The 24,107-nt window shown below is 37.6% G+C and overlaps 1 protein-coding gene across 2 annotated transcripts in view; it reads right to left on the bottom strand.

The window, feature by feature from the left end:
* Window positions 1-21,503: 21,503 nt before the first annotated feature.
* The window catches only part of mroh1 (maestro heat-like repeat family member 1), a 33,033-nt gene continuing 30,429 nt past the window's right edge, over window positions 21,504-24,107 (bottom strand). For both annotated transcript variants that reach the window (XM_053494140.1, XM_053494141.1), the window contains 5 exons: window positions 23,513-23,662; window positions 23,283-23,417; window positions 22,551-22,653; window positions 22,324-22,389; window positions 21,504-21,858 (listed from right to left, as the gene is read on the bottom strand). In XM_053494140.1, coding sequence (XP_053350115.1) covers window positions 21,782-21,858; window positions 22,324-22,389; window positions 22,551-22,653; window positions 23,283-23,417; window positions 23,513-23,662 — 531 coding nt within the window. In that variant the 3' untranslated portion in view covers window positions 21,504-21,781. The remainder of the gene's footprint in view (window positions 21,859-22,323; window positions 22,390-22,550; window positions 22,654-23,282; window positions 23,418-23,512; window positions 23,663-24,107) is intronic.

The raw sequence follows: 24,107 nt of genomic DNA, 5'->3' as shown, positions 1-24,107 counted from the left end.
AACTTGCAACGAGTCTTTTACAGCGCTCTGGAGGAATTTTGGCCCACTCATCTTTGCAGAATTGTTGTAATTCAGCTTTATTTGAGGGTTTTCTAGCATGAACCGCCTTTTTAAGGTCATGCCACAACATCTCAATAGGATTCAGGTCAGGACTTTGACTAGGACACTCCAAAGTCTTCATTTTGTTTTTCTTCAGCCATTCAGAGGTGGATTTGCTGGTGGGTTTTGGGTCATTGTCCTGCTGCAGCAACCAAGATCGCTTCAGCTTGAGTTGACGAACAGATGGCCGGACATTCTCCTTCAGGATTTTTTGGTAGACAGTAGAATTCATGGTTCCATCTATCACAGCAAGCCTTCCAGGTCCTGAAGCAGCAAAACAACCCCAGACCATCCCACTATCACCACCATATTTTACTGTTGGTATGATGTTCTTTTTCTGAAATGCTGCGTTACTTTTACGCCAGATGTAACTTCCAAAAAGTTCAACTTTTGTCTCATCGGTCCACAAGGTATTTTCCCAAAAGTCTTGGCAATCATTGAGATGTTTTTTTAGCAAAATTGAGACGAGCCTTAATGTTCTTTTTGCTTAAAAGTGGTTTGCCTTGGAAATCTGCCATGCAGGCCGTTTTTGCCCAGTCTCTTTCTTATGGTGGAGTCGTGAACACTGACCTTAATTGAGGCAAGTGAGGCCTGCAGTTCTTTAGATGTTGTCCTGGGGTCTTTTGTGGCCTCTCGGATGAGTTGTTTCTGCACTCTTGGGCTAATTTTGGTCGGCCGGCCACTCCTGGGAAGGTTCACCACTGTTCCATGTTTTTGCCATTTGTGGATAATGGCTCTCACTGTGGTTCGCTGGAGTCTCAAAGCTTTAGAAATGGCTTTATAACCTTTACCAGACTGATAGATCTCAATTACTTTTGTTCTCATTTGTTTTTGAATTTCTTTGGATCTTGGCATGATGTCTAGCTTTTGAGGTGCTTTTGGTCTACTTCTCTGTGATAGGTAGCTCCTATTTAAGTGATTTCTTGATTGAAACAGGTGTGGCAGAAATTGAACTCAGGTGTGATAAACCACAGTTAAGTTATTTTTTAACAAGGGGGGAAAATCACTTTTTCACACAGAGCCATGTAGGTTTGGATTTTTTTTCTCCGTAAATAATAACAACCATCATTTAAAAACTGCATTTTGTGTTCAATTATGTTATCTTTGACTAATAGTTAAATGTGTTTGATGATCAGAAACATTTTGTGTGACAAACATGCAAAAGAATAAGAAATCAGGAAGGGGGCAAATAGTTTTTCACACCACTGAATGTGTGTGTGGAAAGTATGTATGTATGTGTGTGGAAAGTATGTATGTGTGTGAAAAGTATGTATGTGTGTGCGCGGAAAGTATGTATGTGTGTGTGGAAAGTATGTATGTGTGTGAAAAGTATGTATGTGTGTGCGCGGAAAGTATGTATGTGTGTGTGGAAAGTATGTATGTGTGTGTGGAAAGTATGTATGTGTGTGTGGAAAGTATGTTTGTGTGTGTGTGGAAAAGATGTATGTATGTGCGCGGAAAGTATGTATGTGTGTGCGCGGAAAAGATGTATGTGTGTGCGCGCGCATTTCATATGTAGTTGTTTGAGCAGTTAGTAGTATATATGTATGTGTGAGTGTTTCATATACAGTATGTGTATGCAAGTGTTTCATGTGTGTGCATGTGTGAAGTTTGATTAAGCCCTATACGGTACCTCATATTTATGAACATAATTCATGATTCTCTCACACTGAAAAGTTCCTGCTGTATAGCACTACTAGATTGATGCCACCTTAAATAACACAACTGATTTGCAGATAATTAAACAATGTCAAATTCAAGGCCGTGCGGTTGTACTGAATATCAGTACAGCTGTGATGCGGCCATAGATATGAGGGTGCAGCCGGAGTTCTGAAGATATCACAGCCATGCTGGTATTCATCAGAACAGCATGACATGATGTAATGTTGCTTTAATACAACAGTTCCACAAATATCATTTATTATCATCAATTATTTTCTTCCACCATCACATACTTCGGTGACAGTTAGTGTAATTAATGATTGTAAAACTAAATAGTTAAGGCATCTCAGTTGATGTTGAGATGTGTCTGCTACTTACTGTATGCCCTGTGAAGCCTTCATAACGCCTCTAATCTCAGGTGATGTTAAATAGTGATTTCTGTGGCTGGTAACTCTAAATGAACTTCTCCTCTGCAGTAGAGGTACGTTTCAGTCTTACTATTCTGGAAAGGTTTTCATGAGAGTCAGTTTCATCAAGTGCAAATAGACTTGACAATACTGTTCTTGCAAGAACTATTCAAGAACTATTCTTCATGTCTTATAAACAGCTAACAGACGAGCTCTACAGAGGGTGGTGCGATCAGCTGAGGGCATCATCCGCACCGAGCTCCCTGACCTGCACTCAATCTACAGCAAGCCATGCTGGACCAAGGCCAGGAAGATCGTGAAGGACCTCAACCACTCCAACAATGGACTGTTCTCACTGGAAAGCGATTCCGCTCCCTGAAGGCCAACACAGAGAGACTGAGGAGAAGCTTCTTCCCGCAGGTAATAAGGTCTCTCAACCAAAACACCACACAGGACTAATAACATCTTTTTAAAACATCCAAAATTATGACTCTGTCTCTTTGCACTCATCCTGGACATTCGTGGACACTTATGGACACATTCATGCACACTTACACTTACATTTACTTACACTTACACTTACACTTAAATATTGAAAATATTTATATTTTCATTTCTGGATCATTGCACAAGACACTTTAATAATACACTTTTATGCATATTCGCACATCCCCCAGTCCTTTTTTTTTGTTTTTTTCTTTATTTACACTAAGTTTCTATATTTTACACTAAATTTAATTTTTTTCTATATTTTGCTATATTGTACACAATGTCCTTATCTGTACAGAATAAGGTACAGAATATTTTATTCATATTTATTTTTTTATCTATAAGCTTTTACATTCACTGCATACCAAACTGTGTATGACTGTGTTTGTGACAAATAAAATTTGAATTTGAATTATAGTTTAACATTGAAATACTGTGGTGGCCAAAGGTATTGAGCCAAAAGTGAAATTAATTGTTTTAATGATACTTATTTAATAATAATAATAATAATAATAATTATTATTATTATTATTATTATTATTATTATTATTTAGACTATATAAATGATTTTCTATTTATGCAATTAAATTGCTATAAAATAATAAATATTTAGCACGAAGTCCTTTATTCTTCAAAACCTGATGGATCTAGAATAGACTCAAAAAGCTGTCTGCAGTACTTTGGTGTCACTCGTTCAATCCATGCCTGCGTGATTGCTTCCTGAAGACCATGTACAGAAATTTGCCACAGAAGGTATCAATTCACATGAGAATTTCCAAGTTTTAGCTTTTTTATGCAGAGGGGGTTACCTCAGCTTCAGTATGTAAAAGTCCTGCTAGTGGCTATCTATGTTGAGAGTGAGGTATGTGCCCCATTGTGTAACCATAATAGCACAGGACATTTTAGTGGAAGCTGTGAATGGATGGTTGGGTTATCAGAAATTATGTTTGGTACAAAGATGAAGATTCAAGAGAGACTTTGAATAAATGGCATAATGAATAAGCACATTTAACTTAAAAGTCTAGAAAGTCTTTGATATAATCAGTATGTGGTTTCAGAGATTACATGTTGTAACCTTAGAGTCTCATTATTTTATTTTTTTTTTTTTACTAATTCAGAGCAAGGAGAAGGCTATCTTAAAGTGTTTTTAAACCTGTAGTTAACTTGCACTAGTCACTATCAGGAACCAGATTGTAAACTTGGTTAAACAGTTCACATAAGGAAATATCAAAGTGAACCAGAATGCATCACTATACACTATCACTGGGAGCAAGAAGATAAACACACTAATGTTCTGGAGCAGTAAGTATTCCTATGAAGTAAAATGCTCTGCAACATGACTGGTAATTTTTCCATGTTGCACAGCATATTTTTAATAGGAATATTTTACACAATTGCACTATATTAATATTTGCACTATAACTATAACCAACATTGTGGGTGCACTTTCAGAAAACGTCTTGAAGAGTGCTTCACACTTTGCACAGAAGTGCAGCCTACAGTCGACTGAGCAGAACAAGGGAACAAGGGAGCTAATAACTTGTCAACCTGAAGTCATGTTCAGTAAGCATACAAACATGCCAGGTGTGCCTGAATACAGCAGCTGATTAGCTCAAACTTGCAGAGTATTCCTTGTATTCAGTCTGTATCAAGGTTCTATTATGTTATGTTCCTTTCACAAACAACCAGTTCCAGAGGTCATTTGGGATCTGACAGTGAACACATTCACAAACAATCTTGGTACGGTTGTTTTACATTTGGGCATTTGGCAGATGTTCTTATCCAGAGCAACTTACAAAAGTACTTTGAAGTTACCGTTATTGGGTAGATCCTTACATTGGTTTTGGTCCACAACTGAGTGCAATTGCTGTGTTTAGACCTGATCAAAGAACCACATGTAGTGTAAAATCTCTCAGTATTAAAGAAAGGTGACCCTATCCTACTGTTCTGAGAACAAATTAGCATATGCCTGTAGGTGGTCTTCATGGTCTTGATGTGTAAACCATAACAGGATACCAAAAAAAAATATATGGCATGAGGTAGGTGTATTTTATTAACTTAATAATGGCATCAGCCTGCTTCATATTGGCAGTAGGAGCGAATGTTGGTCATTGTCAGCAGTCATTCATACAGTATATGCTAAATCAATTTTGGACACCAACATTGAGAAATAGAGGGTGCTTGAAGAGTATCAGCAAATTAATGTAGCAACATTATGGTCAACAATTGACATTCTCTCAAGAGAGCCAACATTTAATGTGTGACATTTTTCAACTCATGCTCAACATTTATCATCATACGCACATTTGCTTTAGCTAGCTGAGTTTTTGCAATGAAACAGCTAAGCAAACTGAAAAGGCCATTTAACCTGGTTAATAGTGGATAGGCATATGAAAATGGTAGCTAGGGCTGTGTAACAATTTCGTTAATATGACACTCAAAGAACAAATGGTGCACATGAGCTTTTTATTTACCCTTATGTCTTTGGCAAAGAAGTCAGTCATTAACATAAAACTTTTTAAAGCAGGAAACTTGGCAGCTTCCCAGCTTGCTCACAGCTTTTTACTTTACTTACTCTTGGCTATAAACATACTTTCAGCTTAGTGTTCATGGGGAGAGAAATACGAATTATAGAGAGATATATACAGAAATAGAGAGAAATACGAATACTAATATAGATAACAATAGAGTGTTGAGGTGGGCCACTATAATAATCATAAACGCCCTCTGGCATGTATTTACTAGAGCTGTGTGAATCATAGTCATACTGTTGGTTCGATTCAATTCTATTTTTGGGAATTGCTATTTACGATTTTATTTGATTCAATGGTGCTAATGTTTATTGTTTAGTTTGTCTCAGCTATATTTTTTACAGGCTTTAAATTATTAAAAATTACTAAAACTGTTGAAATACTATAATACAGTAAAACTTGTGGTGGTGATTTTGTAAATATCATGTCTTATACAAAGCAATTATCTTTGTTCCTGCCATTTGAAACTTTCCCTTAATAGTTCAAAAACACACATACACACACTACGGTCAATTTGGGAACACCAGTTAGCCTAGCCTGCATATCATTGGACTGTGGGAGGAAACCAGAGAGCCCAGAGGAAACCCACCAAGCAACGGGAGACTCCATGCACACAGAGACGGGAATCGAGTGATAATTGATTTATAATACAATATAAAAGGATCCATAATTTTATTATTGTTGCCTTAAATAAAATTAATGTTATAATCCAAATTCAATGAAATAATATTTATTTACTGTGTAGCCTGAAAAGCTAGATTTACTATCCATGAGATACAATATTCTGGGTAGAATGATTTATTGCTTAGAACCTTGAGGAATACACAGCTGTTTATTGTCTTGAGTCTAGTGTGCCTCTCTTACTATCAAGCTGCAAATATCACTGCAGAGATTTCCTCAGAAACCTCACAGTAAACTTTGACAAGAATCAAAATAATATATTTGGAGGTACAACTGACCAACAGTGTGAACAAAGGCAGCACATCAGGCTCACAGTTTAGCACCTTCTTTGAATAAGAAGTGGCAACTTTACCTATAATTCCATGTACTGCTCTTATCTACACCTCTCATTTCTGCTCCAGCATCAACCAGTCAACAATATATTGATAAACCAAGTGCACAGGTGAAATCTCCATGAAGTCACCTTGCTGTGATTGCACAATGACTGCAGGGTTCTTGATCAGTGGAGCTCAAGCTAATTATTGGAATTTTAGGCAAAGCAACGCATTACTGCACCTCCTCATGGAGCGGACAGCATTACCCATACTAATGCAATCACCCTATGGCCGCTGAGCAGTGATGGTGATGAGGTTGCAGCCTGAAGATTTTGCCTGATTATGCAAAGCTTTGTGAGGTGATATGGATTAAGAATAGATGACTTATTACTGAGTTGCCAAGACGGCGGCATTAACAGGACAAGTCGCAGATCCAATTTGACTGTGAATCACAAGGCAAGGTTGTAATATTCTCTCTTTTCAAAATGAACAGAATAAAAGCAACAACAGGTCACATTGTGATGGTTTTATACAAAGAATGAATCATGGAATCAAAGTAAAGATATACGTTGAGCAAAACAGGTGTAAGCATTGTTTTGGTAATCTCTCTAAAGAAAACAGAGATGTGAGGAGCTTTATGTGCTCAAATTACCTGTTGCATTGTAATACATTTTGTCAGGTAATAAAAATAATAATAAGAATAAAAAAGAAGAATTCATTCTATTGGCTTAATGGTTTACACGGTCATCTTGGACCTCCAGGGTTGGGAGTTTGGAGGAAGCTGTGAGGTAAATAAGCTAGCTAATTCTTGGGGCTGTCCTTCAAAACCTGAAATCTATCAAGCACAAATGCGTCACTGATTATGTTCAGATTACCTTTATGTCCAAATGCAACACTGACGGGTCTAGTGAAAAAACAGAAGTATGGTTTGTGCATACAAGTAACTCTTACAGTATGTGGAGTTTGCATGTTCTTCCTGGGCTTTGCATGTTCTCCCCTCCCACAGTCCACAGACATGCAGTGTAGGCTGACTGATGTTACTAACTTGCAGTAGTGTAGATTAGGTGTGTGTTTGTGGCCTGCTATACTGTAGGTTGGAACACCATTCAGGGTGTACCCCACATTGTGCACTACAGTACTGTAAGTTGCTAAGATTGGGTCCAGGCCACCCATGACCTTAGCCCAGTCATTCCCAAACTTAACAAAGCTGCGACTCAGTTTGAATTGTGAAAAATTTCTGCGGCCAACCCAAACCTATACTTAGACATGAAAGACTACCCTGTAAATGAAAATACTCTATAAGAAATATTTTACAGGAATTTTACACTCCTACAGTAATTATAAAATTGAAAACTTTTCATTTTTGTTAAAAATGATGACTCGCAGCCTACCAGGAGCACCCTTAAAATTGCATTTTGGGAAATAATGGTCTGGATGGATAGAGAGATAATTAATTGCCCATTATTTATGTCACACGTTACTTACCGACAATTAGGATAATGCATTGATAAATTTTGATAAATTCATATTAACTAAATTTCTTTATAAATTATAAGTGAAATTAAATATAACTAAATTATATATATAACTTATATATTATATAAGTATAATACATAACACAAGTATAAGCCTAAGCCTATGAAATGTTGCCATCAATCTCTGTAAGTGTTACTTGTATGCACAAACCATACTTCTGTTTTTTCACTAGACCCGTCAGTGTTGGATTTGGACATAAAGGTAAACTGAACATAATCAGCGACGCATTTGTGGTTGGTAGACTTCATTTTTAAAGCACAGCCACAAGAATTAGCTAAACAGTGCAACTCTGAAACTGTCATCACTTGGATCTTATTTACCTCACAGCTTCCTCCAAAGGTTTGCAGACTTCTGTAAGTTAACAACCATCTGTATCTTTTGTCTTGAAAACTCTTTGGTTTCCTGTGGTGAGAGATGACAAAGCACTGCTTCTGAATTCCCTTTCTATCACGAGCTAAATATAGCAAATCCAGAAGTTAAAATGTTTTTGGACATCAGAGCAGCGAGCCTGATTTCAGAACAGCTTGTAACTTCCCCAAATAGACCGTATATGGTAAAGTATTGTCTCCAAGTCATGGTTTAAATCTATTACATTTTGTAATTAGCTGTTTTTGCTAAAGAGCAGATCTCGTTGTAGAACCCCACCCTTGGCCTTGTGCCTCCAGGATCGAAGTTTTGATTCCTACCTCTGTGTGCATGGAGTTTGCATGTTCTTCCCTTGCTTGGTGGGTTTCCTGTGTTTGATTGCATGACCTGCAATACTGTATGGCACCCCATATATTCATGCCCCGAGCCCCCTGGGATAGGCTCCAGACCTCCTGTAACCCTGTACAGGATAAGCAGTTTAGAGAATGAGTGAGAATGAAAGTGTGTATAATGATTATTTTGCTCATCTAGAACTCCATAAAAACTCCAAAATTGTCTGCTTCTATTGCAGATGTTAAAACAAGTATTTATTGGCTGGTGAGTGATTTCTTCAGCAACTGATAAAAGAAGAAATGTGATTTCACACAATGATGACCATCAGTCCTCACTTCACCGTTAACACCTTTTACAGCAGCTTTATGGCCCAGCTCTTTATCTGCCGGCTGTTATTTCCTTGCTCATTTTGCATCTTTCCCCCTTTTCTTCCCCCCTTTTCTTCCCCCTCCCCAATATCTCCCCCCCCTCTCCTTCCATCTCTTTCAAGATGGTGTGACAAGCTGCCAGGATGAAAGAGAAGTGGAATGGGAAGAGAAAAAGGCCAGAATTGAGCAGAGAGCTGAATCTCATTCACATCTCCCCAGACTCGATTGTTCATCCCAAGTTGGTGAATACCATCATCCTGCTGTGGATTTGGGATTGATTTTAGCCAACAGACAGAAGCCTAGGGGCATGAGCAAAACTCAGGGAGAGAGCAGTTCCGTGTGATGTAATAAACTGGGATACAAAGCCATTAAACTGGCAAAAGACTGTATTGCCTTCAGCACAACCTATCGATTATAGCCCCATGATGTCATTTTGGCTAAGGTGCTTCAAAATGTAGACATCACAGTAAACAACACTGAGCCTATTGCGCAAAGATTCCTAATGGGACTCTGTCACTGAAAAAGAACTAAGATTCTCCAAGGATTTCAATTTGTTTATGGCCGAAGATTTAGATCCTGATGGACTCGTTACAGATCCACATTTATTTTATGCCAACTTTCTATTTAAAAACTGGGAATTACGCACTGCCTGGCTGGGCTGTGAGCTGTAATAGAACACAAAATATGGACTGCCTGGAGTAAGGCTCAACGAGCGGACAACAACAAGGCATTTCTAAAAAATTTTCCTTTGTGTCGTCTCAGTGAGCGTCCTGAGGGTGAATGTCCCAGCTGGTTACTCAGACAGAGGTAGCAGACAGTAGCCTGTGTGCATGCATGTGTGTGTGTGTGTGTGTGGAGGGAAAGCTGCCCGGTGTGCCTGATCTAATCCACCTGCCTGTGTTGGACTGCGCTCTCCCAGCTTATCTCAGGCTTATAGGAGCTCTCACTTCTGTTATAGCATGCAAACAGCAAATGCCTAATTTTCGACTATTTGTATATACAAAATCCCTTTTAAATGGTTGATTATTTAAATGTTCATATGTCTAGGACTATATTGTGACAAGGTCCGCTAAAGCCCTAAGGCATTATTGGTTATGCTGATGGACAAACCATCTGGTAAAGCTGAATCTGCATAATTTGAAATGAGGGTTTGGGGTGGGGTTGGGGCACATCATAAAAATGCACAGTTTTTCTTTTTGTGTGTGTGTGTGTGTGTGTGTGTGTGTGTGTGTGTGTGTGTGTGTGTTTGAAAAATATTGGTTAAAAAAAACAGCTATTACAGTTGATAGACGTATATGCGACCTATTATGTATGTGTATGCTGCTTTTAATAACCCCACCTCACCCCTGCCAGACACCAAAGAAAGGTGCATAGGGCAAAATTGACTGTTTAGGCAGAATTTATCACAGGGTAGGACATGTGGAGGAATACACTGTCAACCCTCTGCCACATACTGTACATGCTCACAGACACCCATGATTGGCTAGTTCTTCAATAGATGGGAGCCAAACAAGCAAAAATTGAATTTTTCTGTTGCACCACTCAATAGCCCACAAATTTTAAAATGTAACAAAAAAAGACATTTTTTATTTGTCTGATGACTTGGTAAAATAAAGTTTACTTCATTTATTAGTTTTTGTGTAAGCACATTGATCTTGGATTTATTTATTTATCTATTTTTTTGCTTTGCAATAATAATATAGCAATAATATTTGCAATAATTTCCTCATTTAGTGTACCCTATGAGAAGAGAACATGTTCATTAACCTGTTCCCTTCGCTCTTTATGCCCTCCTTGAGAGCTCTTAGCCCAAATTGCACTGAAGTGCCAGTTCAACATCTTAATATCGAGATAGACCTACAAAGGAGAGAAGAACAAAGAGAGAGCAGAAGCCTCTTCTGCATGCTTAATGACAAAGAGGCCACCACTTCAGACACCGATTACTCAGGCATACAGGACAAACACACAAGGGGAAATTTGGAGGTGGGCAGTGGGGAGGCTATGAGATCATCTTCCTGTAGGATAAGGTGCTGTAAAATCATTGGGCATTAAGTTGAGCAATTATTGGCACCATGAAGCGAATATTTGTTGGGGGATCTAGATTTAATTTAGTCACTATATCAATCCCAAACAAACTTGCAGCCCTAGAGGCCTGACTTTCCCTGATAAGACTTGTGCTCCCAGCTAATCCTGATTACAGAACCCCCTCATGTACAAACGCATATGCACATACACAAACACACACACACAAACACATACACGCACAGTCTAGCGACCAGGATTGGCAATGAAAGATGAATTCATAAATCATGGACAGACAACAAGAAAACTTAAAAAGAGTATGGTTATGTGTTTCTATGTATGTATTATTGTTAAAGGGTAAAATAAGACCCAATTCTTACTTCTAAGGGTACCAGATGAAAGCCATTCTCTGTGTCATTGCCTGACTAGACGGTTTGTGTGTGCGTCTGCGTCTGTTGTGCTGATGGGGAAGAGTGACAGGGAAGCATCAGGCATCCAGTGCTCATTATCTGAGATTTGTGTGTGTGTGTATATGTGAGTGCCTTAATGTATTCATCCAGCCATTTGGATGACTGTGTGCGTGTGTTCACCCTGCATCCAAACGCAGGGGTGTGTGTGTGCGTGTCTGTGTGTGCTTTTTGGCCACTGATGTATTCCAGCAGCCATGTGGAAGGCTGGGCCGCTTAGCATGCGCTACAGGTCTCTTTTGTCCCCAGAGACAGTGATGAACGAGCACTTCCCTTACATAAAGACCCGAGTGTCACACACACTCATACACACACTCAAACACACATATGCACACACTACCTATCTATCCTCAAATTCAAAAGAGGCCCTAATTAAAATGGTTTTTACACATTTAGAAGAAGTGCAAGCAGAGTGCTGGTCTACCTATAGAGATACATCATGTGTGTGTGTGTGTGTGTGTGTGTGTGCCCTTATTCTATACGGTCTCTGACTATATGAAGATAAGCTATACGATTTAGTGAATACACAAACGTCTGTCAGAGATTATTATAATTATAAGTAGTTTGTTTTCAATGCAGAATGTACAGTACAGGAATGACGATACATTATTACACTTGTGTGCTTCAAAGGAAAGGTCACGGTTCCAGATCATCCAAGCCCTGAATCATCGCTTAATGTTTTTCAGGAGCCACAACTAGCATTCAAATCATCATGTGAGCTGACAACAATATGTTAAATCTTAAACAAAGCGCAATAGAACAAGTCTAGAACCTGGATTTAGGATCATGAACTCTCTACGAGAGACTGCAAGATTGTTATTAGAAACAAGGCAAAAAATTACTTACAGTCAGCTGTTTTATTTACCTTTCCCTTTTTCTGAACGCTCCCTGGTTAGAGGTCTCGGCTGAATCCAGAAAGCAGCAAAAGGCTGTGTGTGTCTGTGGCGTTTTTTTTTTTTTTCCTCTTCCCATTTTGTAATTAGTGTCTGTTGTGGGTATTATTACCAAGCTCGGGGATGTTTTAATACCTGCAGTGAAACTAACACACTTAGCTCTGCTAATAAGCTTTCCTTTGGCACAACATCTGGACTCGTCACATTTATTTTTATCTACAGCAGGAGTCTCAGTCTCCTCTCGCCATTATGATGTCTCTCTTTAGTGAAAGTGAGTGAGCACACAATGAGCTATTGTTTAGTTTTGTTTTGAATTTAATTTAAGTTTCCTGCTTCTAGGAAGTGCACTGGTATCTTAGGATGCTGCACCCTTTCTAGACTGTAATGACATTCATACAAAAAAGATACTATAACAGCATGCGCGCACACCTACACAAAGTTCCATCTGAGAACAAGAGCCTGAAGAAGATGACAGTGCAAGAAAGGGAGTGCTGCAACTCTCAGCATTTCTGCATGTTTGAAAAGGGACATCTTTTTACAATTATTCGCACCGACACGCGGGAATTGACTTAAACAACCATCTACATGTTCGATTCTAACAGTACGTCATTCGATAAACAAACCTTTACTAACCACTTTAGAATCAGGAGGACAGGCACTCCCGGTGATGTAGGCTTTCAGATATTTGATGGAAGAGTGGTCAGGATAATTGCTGGCTTCACCCAGGCCCTTATCAAATAGTTCTAGATTAAACAGAGATCATTTTTTGTTCCTGAATTGTTTAAAGCCAGCAATGAAGATCGTTATCATTAATCTCAAGTCAAATTGCCTACCATGTCGTTTGCTGTACCAGAGACAATTAAATGATGTGCGGTGGCAGCCTATCCTCCTGATTCCTCTCTCCCCAGGATATCCTGCGCTCTCGTTCTCATGGAAGATTCCGGGTAATTATTCCAATTAGTGCCAGTGTGAAGTGATTAAACATATGCAGCTATCACTGAGGGAAGATTTCACCAGGTGTTCCTCTCACGGTATTTCTCCCTCTCTTTCACTTCCAATCCAATTGTCTTGAAAAAGAAACATGATTTGGAGTGTCCAGGCTGCCTGTCTCAGCCGCTCAGGGAAAGCAGATGCTCCTTCTATAATTATTCCCTGTTCTCCGGCCGAGGACTGACAAGGCTGATATGCATCAGTATAAATTGGTGTGGAGTGACCTCTGGCCATGGCATTGTGCTGAGGGCCAACAGAGAGGAGCAGAGGAAAGGTCCAGGTCTTAGGATACTAACAAGCAGGCAGCGTGATACATGCAAAGCTGATGGTACCAGTAAAAGCAGGACAGAATTCATTCACTTTTGTTGTTTTTTCTTTGTCTTGCATTTTCTAACAGAAAGCTGGGCTGGAAGGAGCGATCAGCCAGTACGTACAGTATAGTGCTAGGCATTTCATTACATTCTCTGCGTCTCACATGGTCATGTATTAAGTGTGAGTATATTTCAGATAGTTAAACAACTCAACCATCAGGCAGTCCGCATTTGTTTACTCTTTGTCCTCTCTATCTGATTATGTTACACTTCTTTCTTCAGTTGCTCCAATTCTCTTTGTCCTGTTCAAAGTGTGGAGTTATCTATCCACACGGCAACAATTAAATTAAAACTAAAATATTGAGAAAATGACACTTCATTCTACTCATTAGGGCAATTACACAGATCGTAATTTCTATCACATCTGATGTCAGGGATACATTTATGACCGATCATCGTCAGATCTCGCCATCATTAGTATTAATGACGGACCGGGAGACAAGACTTCTGAACCATGATGAGTTTGGCCATCCGAGGGCCAATTCATTATATGGCAGTTATTAACAAGCAACGACATGTCCTCTACTGCAATGACACTTTAAATTGATTCTGAGTGGATCAAGCAGACATTTAATTTGAAGAAGCGCACTAATACTGAGAATGTCCTCCTGACAAAATAATTCCCTGCATTCCCCGAGGGATAGCGCTTCTCTCCATCCACTAAAACACTTTTAGAGGCATTCGAATTAAGTAGTTCAAGTGGCATTTAATTAGTTTAAAGAACTGGGTGATTGGTTGTTAATTAAGAGAGCATTAATGATTGGTTATTTCTCATTAAAGGTAGGACATTATTAACTAGCTAACATAAAACACTGTTAAACCTGACTTACTATTTAAATAGAGTTTCTCCAATGCACATGTATAGACATAATACAGTACATTTACTGCATGTACAGTATATAAATCATTAATTATTTAAAATTAACAAAAACAATACCAAGAGTTGAATATGTATTGTACAGTAGATGCTAGAAAACAAACAGCACAGATTTACTTTGAGATTAAACAAGATGAAAGAAAATGTGATGTAAAATGAAAGTCGATAATCCTTAGACGGTACTGTAGAGAAGGCAACTAGTTTACCTAAAACCGAGTTAAACTGTTCTCCAGGACTCGGCTTGATTTCCCATTCTTGAGAAGCAGACAATTAATTCTGTTCAGTTCCAACATATAATTTCGCCCGAACTGTGAGAGAATATTCCCCCATTCTATTCCAGGCTATGAACTGATGGGCACTATCACATGTGAGCCAAAGCAATTGAGCTCTAGATTAGACCCATATGTCCTCACACAGCCGGGTCAACTCTGCACACACACAAGCTCTGTCACACTCTCCTCCTCTGACAGAGAGGAATAAATGAGTGTAATCTCAGCAGAGATATAAAAAACGAGGGACTAAGCCTCATCTTAACATTACCTACTTATATGTAGATGTAGATCCTCATCAGCAACATGTATTGATTAGAGCATAACTAGAGCCTGTTCGTACAGTAACTAGCAATACGACCTAAAATACAAGCAATACCTTGAAGTCTACTGCCACATAAGCTACAAATGCTCAAACATATGAATTACGATAAAACAGTGTGCTGGAATGTAATGGAAGATCATTATAAGTTGCTAGTTTACTAACTTAAATGAAGCATTCATGATTGATGAAGTTGTTTTTTCTGACAGCAGCAGTGGTGCATTGATGTAATGTTGGTGAGCCGTAGGCCTATTTATGACTGAATAATTCAATGCAAAGTTTCTAGGCAGCCAGGTTGGCAAATAGGAGTGAATATGCAGCACCGTTCCTCATCACAGAAACATATGGAAGCAATAACATTAAAAACATTCACATTTTAAACACCTTGCTTTTAAGGTCTATTTTTGTCATCTTTTTTGCTTGATCAAATCGGGATCTGTGGGGCCACAGCAACTCCACTGCCCACAGCATTCAAAGGATCTGCTGCCAATGTCCCAGTGCCAGACATCACAGCACACCCCCAGATGCCCCGTGGAACCACGCCCTGAGGGGCCAGAGCTATCCTGTTGGCAAATGGAGAATACAAAACTTTGTTGTTATGGCTTCCATATGTTTCTGTGATCGGGAATATCTGGTGCGCTTATACATTTTTAGCAATTTTAACTGCATTGGCCTTTCTGTAGCAGCAGAATGGATGGGCTAGCCTTTGCCCCCTATTGGCATGAGTGAGTCTTGTTTGCCAATGACAACAAATTGGCACACAAAGTCAAAGTCAACCGGATTCCACAGAAAAGTCAATGCTGGTCATGATAGAAAAGCACCAGAACACCCAGTGCACCATAACTCACCACGCACAGATCCCAGCAGGCAAAGAAACTAAGAATACTGACCCAGTATATAACCTATATATATAGCAGTTTTAACTGCATTGGCCTTTCTGTGGCAGCATATATATATATATATATATATATATATATATATATATATATATATATATATATATATATGAAGTGGACAATATGCCTGCTCGCATATATTTATAGAAATTTGCCCAGAAAGCATATGTATATTTGTAAAACAGTAACAGAAGAACACATTCAGCCTTGCATGGACACAAAAAAAGTGCATTATCAGTGCTTTCAAATATAGTTAGTTTATTAGATCTCTGCAAGGACACAACTGAGCAAATCTTTTTGCAGCACACTGGGTACTCCATGTATTTGTTATTCCACCAGCGCTAGACATTAAACACTACTGTATCTAGCCAACACAGGTGTGCTAGTGTTTGATGTATTGGATAACAATTAATTATACTGTGTTTCTAAGAAAGACTTGATAGAAAAAATACTGATACTTGATTATTATTAATAGATGTAATTAATAATTAACAAATTGGCAGCAAGCAAAAAGCCGTAATTTAAGGGGGAAAAAGTAGTGTTCAAACTGTAAAAAAAAAAATTAAGAAACATGAGAAACTGCTTGCATCTTAAAGGTGATTTCTTTAAAATACATTTCCTTAAGAGAAAGAATCCAGTTAAATGCTTGCTCAGCACCTGGCACAGCATTGAATATGGTGCTTTCTTATAGGAAATGGCCTTGTAGGACATGTTGCAGATAAAACGTTCCTTATTGTTAAAAAAAAAAAAAAAAAAAAAAAAAAATTTATTAAGTCAAAGACCAACTCAAATGTGCTTTAAGCACAATACCAATCATTTAAGTAGACTGCAAATTAACATCTACTAAAGACACAATAAAAGTCCATTGGGACATTTACAGTACAGTATGAATTCAAGTGCCTCAGGGCTCTGAGCTGAACATAATGAAAGCTGTGCTGGATGGGGAATGCTGACTTGTCCATTACAAGACTTTTCATATTTTACTACCATGCTACTTCATGTGTAAACTCATGTGAAGTGGTGTGAGGTATTAATATAGATGGGTCCATAAGTATGTGGACAGCAACACAATTTTTTATCCACTTTAGTTGTCCTCTGTAGTCTTCCAGGCTATCTGTTTTTGCTGAGATCACCATTGCGTTCTTTTTTTTTTTTTTAACAAAATGTGCAACTCCTACATTTTCTGCTAGCTTTCTGAGGCTAATGATAGCCACAGGCTAATGATAGCCTGCTTCAATTTAAATCACAAATTTTCGCACTGCTACCGACTGCAAACTCAACAATTGGAATCAACTCTTGACCTTGTTATCTCTTCAATTTGAAACCGACAATGAATCTGTTCATCTGGCTGCCGTTCAATTACTTTTGAGCCTGTTAACATAGATGGAAAATGTAATAAATAAATGTTATTTCTAAATGCTTATTCCAATATTTTTAGTTCAATTAGGTATAGATTTGATCATATCAGATCATTATGATGATGTACAGAGGGGAAACATAGCAAAAAGAACTTTTAAACATAATTTAGATGCTTTTTATTTTTACTGGAAATGAAGAAGAAATGCACAGTACGTGGTTAATCAAGTATTTTAATGATAAATCACACAATTATATTTGCCATCATACATTATCCTAAACAATTGTGCTTAATAAACCTCATTAAGGTTTAAATGAGCCCTAATCTCCATGCTAGAGAAGTCAATATGATGCCTATAGGGAAGATCCTCTTGATTACATTAAAGGACAGTCAGACTGTCCAAAAGAAAATAGCACACACGCACACACATCATACCCTATTCCCTGTTCAATTGCTAACCTTTAGAAACTCAACATTTAGCATTAAAGGAACTTATTTGCCTGCAGAATAAACTGGAATATTCATGAATTGTTTAACTTTTCAGTCCATTGAGTTAAAACTGATGCAAATTCAGGCATTTCATGACAGCATTTTTTTGTAGCTGGAGTTTAATGTTGAGGATTTTTTTTATGTGTGCTCTAGGTCCATCTAGTGGTCTTACTGGTGTAGCCCAACTTACATTAAAAAAATAAAAATACATATATCCACTTATATGTAATACTTACATATATGAAAGTTACACTTATAAAAAAGGTTTTTTTATATAATTAATATTACATTATGGCTACTATTATTTTATCAGGTGACAACACAATATGTTTCATGCATACTCGGGCTTTGCATTATACACTCATCTGCATGTTCCCCACGATAAATTAACTCTACAGAAAATTTGCAAAAATATTTTTAATTCTAAAATGATCTTCAGTGTCATTATGTAAAACAGGGGAAGTGAGAAAATTTTTAAAATAAAGCATGTATGCAACTCAAAGACACAGATAAACTATCCTCAAGGTGCTAGGACTTAAAATGTTTGCTAAGATGTATGCTTTATCTTTGGCAGTTGAACAGTTCAGCTGAACATTTATCTGATCTAAACAGCGCCAAAGTTTGAGGCTTGGGCATATCAATAAATGCTCTCCAATTTACAAAGTTAGGTGATACTACCTTGGCCATGAATTCCCGTCTTAACTACAAGGTCAATTCAATAATAACTGGACAATAAACCCATAAAAGGTTAAGGTAGCACCAATAAATATGATATCCAGATATCACTAGCTAAAAGGCAATTATCAGAGTTTCTTAGGAACTAAGCAATGCATCAAAATCCAAGGGGAAAAAGCCATGACATTTGCAGTACTAGGGGGTTCCTTGTGTTTAGGGGTGCTTGCTGGACAGTTAGGTCAGCGTCCTCAGTTCTAGATTCAATAAAAGAGGCCCACTGTGGTTCTCCTTGCAGAAAAGATCCATCTGCTCCTTGCCAAACCTTTCCCAGATGTGCCTTAGCATTTCAGAGTACACGCCCCTGATGTCTTGCAGCCTTCACTGCACCATCATACAGGCCCACCAGATGAGCTGCTGTCAGTGATTTATGGATAGGGCCATGGAAAAGTCAGTGCAAGATGGAGAGTGCTGCTTAACCTTATGCTTCTCTGATGATTGATACACCTGATGGTCACATCTTTGTGCAAATCACCCATAAAAAAACACTCCCAGTGAAAAGAACTTGGGAGCCTGGGGATTGCTTTCAATTTAGACATTCGATTAACATGCTCACCCTCTTCCAGGCCCCTATGGCAGTGCTCCCAAACCCTAAAGGCACCCATGCAGCAACAGCAGCCATAAGGCCTAGCTTGCTAATCATCCACACTGCCCAGGCCGATGCACAATGTGATGGTCAATTCATGTGTGAAAGTGATTCCTCATGCTTTCCAAACCACTATTTCACTATTTAAGTCCTGAAATATACCCATGACATCAAGGAAGAAAAAAAAAAAAATCATGGGATAATCTGGTTAATCAATACATTCATTTATTGCCACACAACATTGCTGAGCCTAGAATTCAGGCATCTCCAGACCACCCAGTACCCAATAGGGTAATCCTGAACTTATTAGATAGATGACTTTTCCATAGCTCCAAAGTCCAATATTAATGCACCCTAGAAAACTGAACCTTTTTATCTGATTTGCCTAACTAATAAGTGATTTTTTTTTATGGCCACACAGCTGTTTAGTCCCAATCCTGTGAGTTCTCATTGTATGGTGTGTGTAAATGCACCCCTCTAATAATAAATATAGCTGTAATTTCTACTGTCAATTTTTGTTACACTGAAAATTCAAGTGTTTAAGTGATTCCCGATTACAGGTTAGAATGAAAATTTCCTGCTTTCTTGCTTGATGCTGGACAACAATTTGACTCTCGCCTTTTAGGCAGAGAGTACTGTATATTAGCCACAACAAACCAAGGACTATTTAAAATTCTCCATTAACGCAATCAATACAATTTTGTAGCATCACATACTGATATCTGGTACTGCAAAAAAAATTGTGCATTCAGTGCTGTGGGCTGCATATCACCATTTAACACTATTCGCACCACCACTATCATTTCCAAATGTTAGATGGGGACATTTGTGACTAGCAAAAAAAAAACAAGACATGTTTCATAGCAAATCATGGCCACTGATTTGTGCTATGCTGGCATTGCTGTGCAGTTAATGATTGTTAAAGATTAACTGAGTTAAAGATTTTTTGCTGTGTGAAAAGAAAAGTGTCACAGACAACAAAGTTCCATATTAATAGAAATCCTGCTAATTTCACAGATTTGACAATAATAGGTCCACAGTATGTTGAAAGAAAACACTCAGTCTTCCTAGAAGCATACGAGTTACAGGCCTGTGAAATATGGATGTGGAATATTTAGAGTGAACACCAGAGGAAGAAAATGACCCAACAGAGAGAAATGAAAAACTAGTGCTGCTCACTGAATAGAAGGTCAATAACTACAAAGTAAACTTGTGAAGACAGCAAACACAGTGAATGATGGGTAATTACGTAAGGCTAGGGATGCTAAAAAGGGAATACTGATCAGTAGCTAGCAGAGAATCCAGAGCTCTGTACTGTTTAAAAAAATGCAAACTAGGGTCCAAATTGACCTAGAGTGACTACACTGCAAAAAAAATAAAAATAATAATTATATATATATATATATATATATATATATATATATACACACACACACTGTATTCTTTTCTCTTTTTTTCCAGTTTAAGGTTTGTGGCTTAAATGTAAGCTGATTTTAGGTAGATAAGCATTTTAAGAATGTTAAATATACATATTGATAAATATGTAATGAAAAATATAATGTCCAGGAAATAAAATATTATCTAAGAATGAATACATCAGTATTTGGTGTGCTTTAACAACTTTAATAAATCAGCCCACATTCCATGATCATCCATAAAAAAGGTTTTTGAAAAAAAAAAAAAGGGACGAATGTCACAATCACCAAAGCAACAATTACCAAATCTAGAATCAGGTCGACACGATTGTATTGTCTGTGAGCGGCAGTCTAAGTTTAAAGTTCTTTGCTAGATGGCGTGAATTTTATAATAAACTACATATCTTTCCATTTTAATCAGTTTTAACAAGACCCTGGATCAATAAGGACCACATATCTAAAAAAGAATCATAATGATTCTAACATTCACACAGAAATCACAAAACCTGCTTCACTGCACAAGATTGTATTAATTAAGCATCTCATTGTCCAGTATGAAAATACCACTGAGCTTTAATCAGCATCAGCTAAACTGCATTTTTAAAAATGGATATGAAAAGTTTGCTGTTGCCTCAGTTCATAACACTGTATGTTACAAAGTCATAGGATTTTGGCACCGTTATGGCATGACTTTGTCAAATGTAAGTTTGTCTACATGTTCTGCCTAGGGTCTAAAGGAAGCACAACATGAGTATGTTTATTTCAGTACATAAAAGTCTAGCGTCTTGCTACCTCAATTGCTTTATTAGGAGTCGTGTGCAAGCTCACACTACTCCTACTGTAACTGCCACTGTGAAGAAGGGCAGTCTGCCAGACAATTTCTATAACTTATTGCTGTGTTTTAGTGAGCACACATCATCAGCCTAACAAAATAATCATTTACCTTACCAAAAAAGGAATTAAAAACAATGGGTGTTCCGCTAGCTCAGTCAACATCAATTGTACATCAATCGCAACGTCGATGATATTCAAAATTTAATCCTTAGAGGTCCAATATTTAAAGGGATTCTGGGAGCTTTACAGTATTTGCTGGCAACTATACAACACAAATTATTACAGATGAATATGGACACAATTTAGAATTACTGTTATTTCTGTCAAAATTCTCTAGGACTTATTTATCTTTACTTTCTACAAGTAGTGCACAGTCTTTGGTCACTAAAATAAAGAATTCAAGTACAACATATAGGCTTTCCAACCAACAACGATGGGCGAAAGTTCAGGTGAGTAATTTAAAAAAAATAATAAATTAGTGAAAGTGCCCCATGGCTTCTGCTGCCTTTGCACGAACTAGAGGATCTGGATCCTGTAGCAGCGTGACTAGAGCTAGGAGAGAAAAGTGAATAAAGTTATTTTAAAAGCCTCAATGATCAAAAGATTAACATACAGCATATATCAATGTTTTTGCTCCAGAAAATGAATTAAGACTTTAAAAGAAACTTAAATGCCTTCACACTATTACTGCATGTGCATTTGTTTTATACCATAGTTTGTCATCATTAGGTACTTTTTTTTTTTTATAAAATTTGGACATTTCTGATGGTATGGTCATAAATGGTGATAAATGGTGATACATATCACTAATAAGCAACTAATGTGTGTCAAACCAGGATTGTGAATCGGGGAAAATTGATTTAAAAAAAAGGTTTGACTTGAACGTAAAAGAAATTCTGATTTTCTTAAAAACAAGTCTTAAGTGTGCTATAGTAAGCTAATAATTATGAGGGACATCATAGTGAACAAAACTAGAGCATGCCGCAGAGGTGATGTAGTTCATAACTTATTAGTTACCCTTAGTCACAGCTCCCATGTTCATGTGGTAGAAGTGCTCCTCAGGTAAATTTCCCAGTAGAAATCCTAAGATTAAGGAACGCGCGTGTGCACACAGACATACACAGACTTTCACTTTAAACAGTAAAACGCTAATATATGTACAAACCTTGACAAGCATGCACAAGAGCATGTTTCATTCTGCTACATTAAACATCAATTTGACATTAAAACAGGGATGATATTACCTATGAACATGGCAGCACTTGCTCGAATCTCTGCCCAGTTGCTCTTGAAGAACTGAATGACTGTGACATGGTAGAAATTAAGCATTCCTGGGAAGTCTTGAATCTTCAGGGGGCGGGGGAACAGTGCATTTTAAATAAGACTTTGATAAATAGTATAGGAAAATGAGAGACAAACACAAACTGCAAGTTCATTGGGTCAGACTGATTAAAGTAGGAATATTCATTATTTCTATAATCTGGCATCTTTCCTGAGATCCTGCTATGACATGAAAACAGCACAGGCAATCAATTTAAAACTACATTAAATTATAATCAGTTTCTGCAAACACCCATTTACATTTTACGAATTACGTTTAAAATCATAATTTACCAATATATAGAGTTAAGAAAAAAGTGAACTTGTCTCCTGAACAAAGTGTTCTCTGACGTTTTTGGTTAGAGTGACTTCTCTGAGTTGGTAACACATTCTTATAGGCATCTCTTATACAATTTCTGTTATCCATTATCACCCAAATGAGAATGGGTTCACAGTTGAGTGGTTTCTCTTAAGGTTTCTTCCTATTGCCACCGTCGTCCTTGGCTTGCTCATCAGGGACAATCTCACAATCTCCTTATTATCAAAACACTTTTTTTTTTCTTACTCATACACACTTTTTTCTTTGAGACAATGACTATTGTTAATTAAATTAAAAAGTTAATTAAATTGAATATGTGTCTGACAAAACAGCTTACTAGATATTTGACAAGGTCGTTGATGAATTCGCCATAGTGAAGACTCTTCTCTTCATGGAGATGGTTCTGAAACATGTTGCTGATATGTTCGGACCCCAAGACAGGAGCACACACACGCATGGCGTATTTACATGCCTGAAAGATAGAAAGACTGTTGAGAAAATGAAGTCCAAAATGCAGAGCTGTAGACTTAGGCCTGTCCTTAAGCATGAACTCTGAGACAAACTGACCTTGACAACCTGTGCACTTGGGTCACTGAGGTGCATGAGAAGACTGACTAGCACATTATGAATCTGGTCCTTAAAGACAGGTTCCCCCAAGCCAAATTTTGACAGGTTCCCCAACAGCATGATGGAAGCAGAGCGAATCTCATCATTTTCCTGCAAGATATATGACTGCATATTAAGGAAACTGTGAATGACTAATACATTTTATTGTTTGTAATATCAGAATAAATTAATTTTAAGATGCCAAACCATAAAAAAAGACCATAAAATAACCCACAATGCTGAGTCATCGTCAAAAAATTATCACGTAACCATGGAACCCAGTTACCTTCAGCTTTACAAAGCTGCCAATTATAAACAGATTTGTAAACTGTTTGTAAAATTAATATGGAAATAAATGGCAGTGTTTTAAATACAAGCTGCTCAAATTGAGAATTCTGCATTCTTCTTAAATACTGTTATTGTCCAAAATCTGATTCTGTGCAGTGATTGTCCAAAGTATTAAAACAATATAATGTCATCCATTTAAGTCCTTCCTGTGCACACATCAGCTGATGTAACTAATTAGCTTTAGCTTATCCAGCTGAAGAATTGTGCT

This window comes from Clarias gariepinus, chromosome 4, assembly GCF_024256425.1.
Source record: "Clarias gariepinus isolate MV-2021 ecotype Netherlands chromosome 4, CGAR_prim_01v2, whole genome shotgun sequence".
NCBI lineage: Eukaryota > Metazoa > Chordata > Actinopteri > Siluriformes > Clariidae > Clarias > Clarias gariepinus.
The sequence above is the reverse complement of the archived record's forward strand: the minus strand, read 5'-3'. Positions and strand labels throughout refer to the sequence as shown.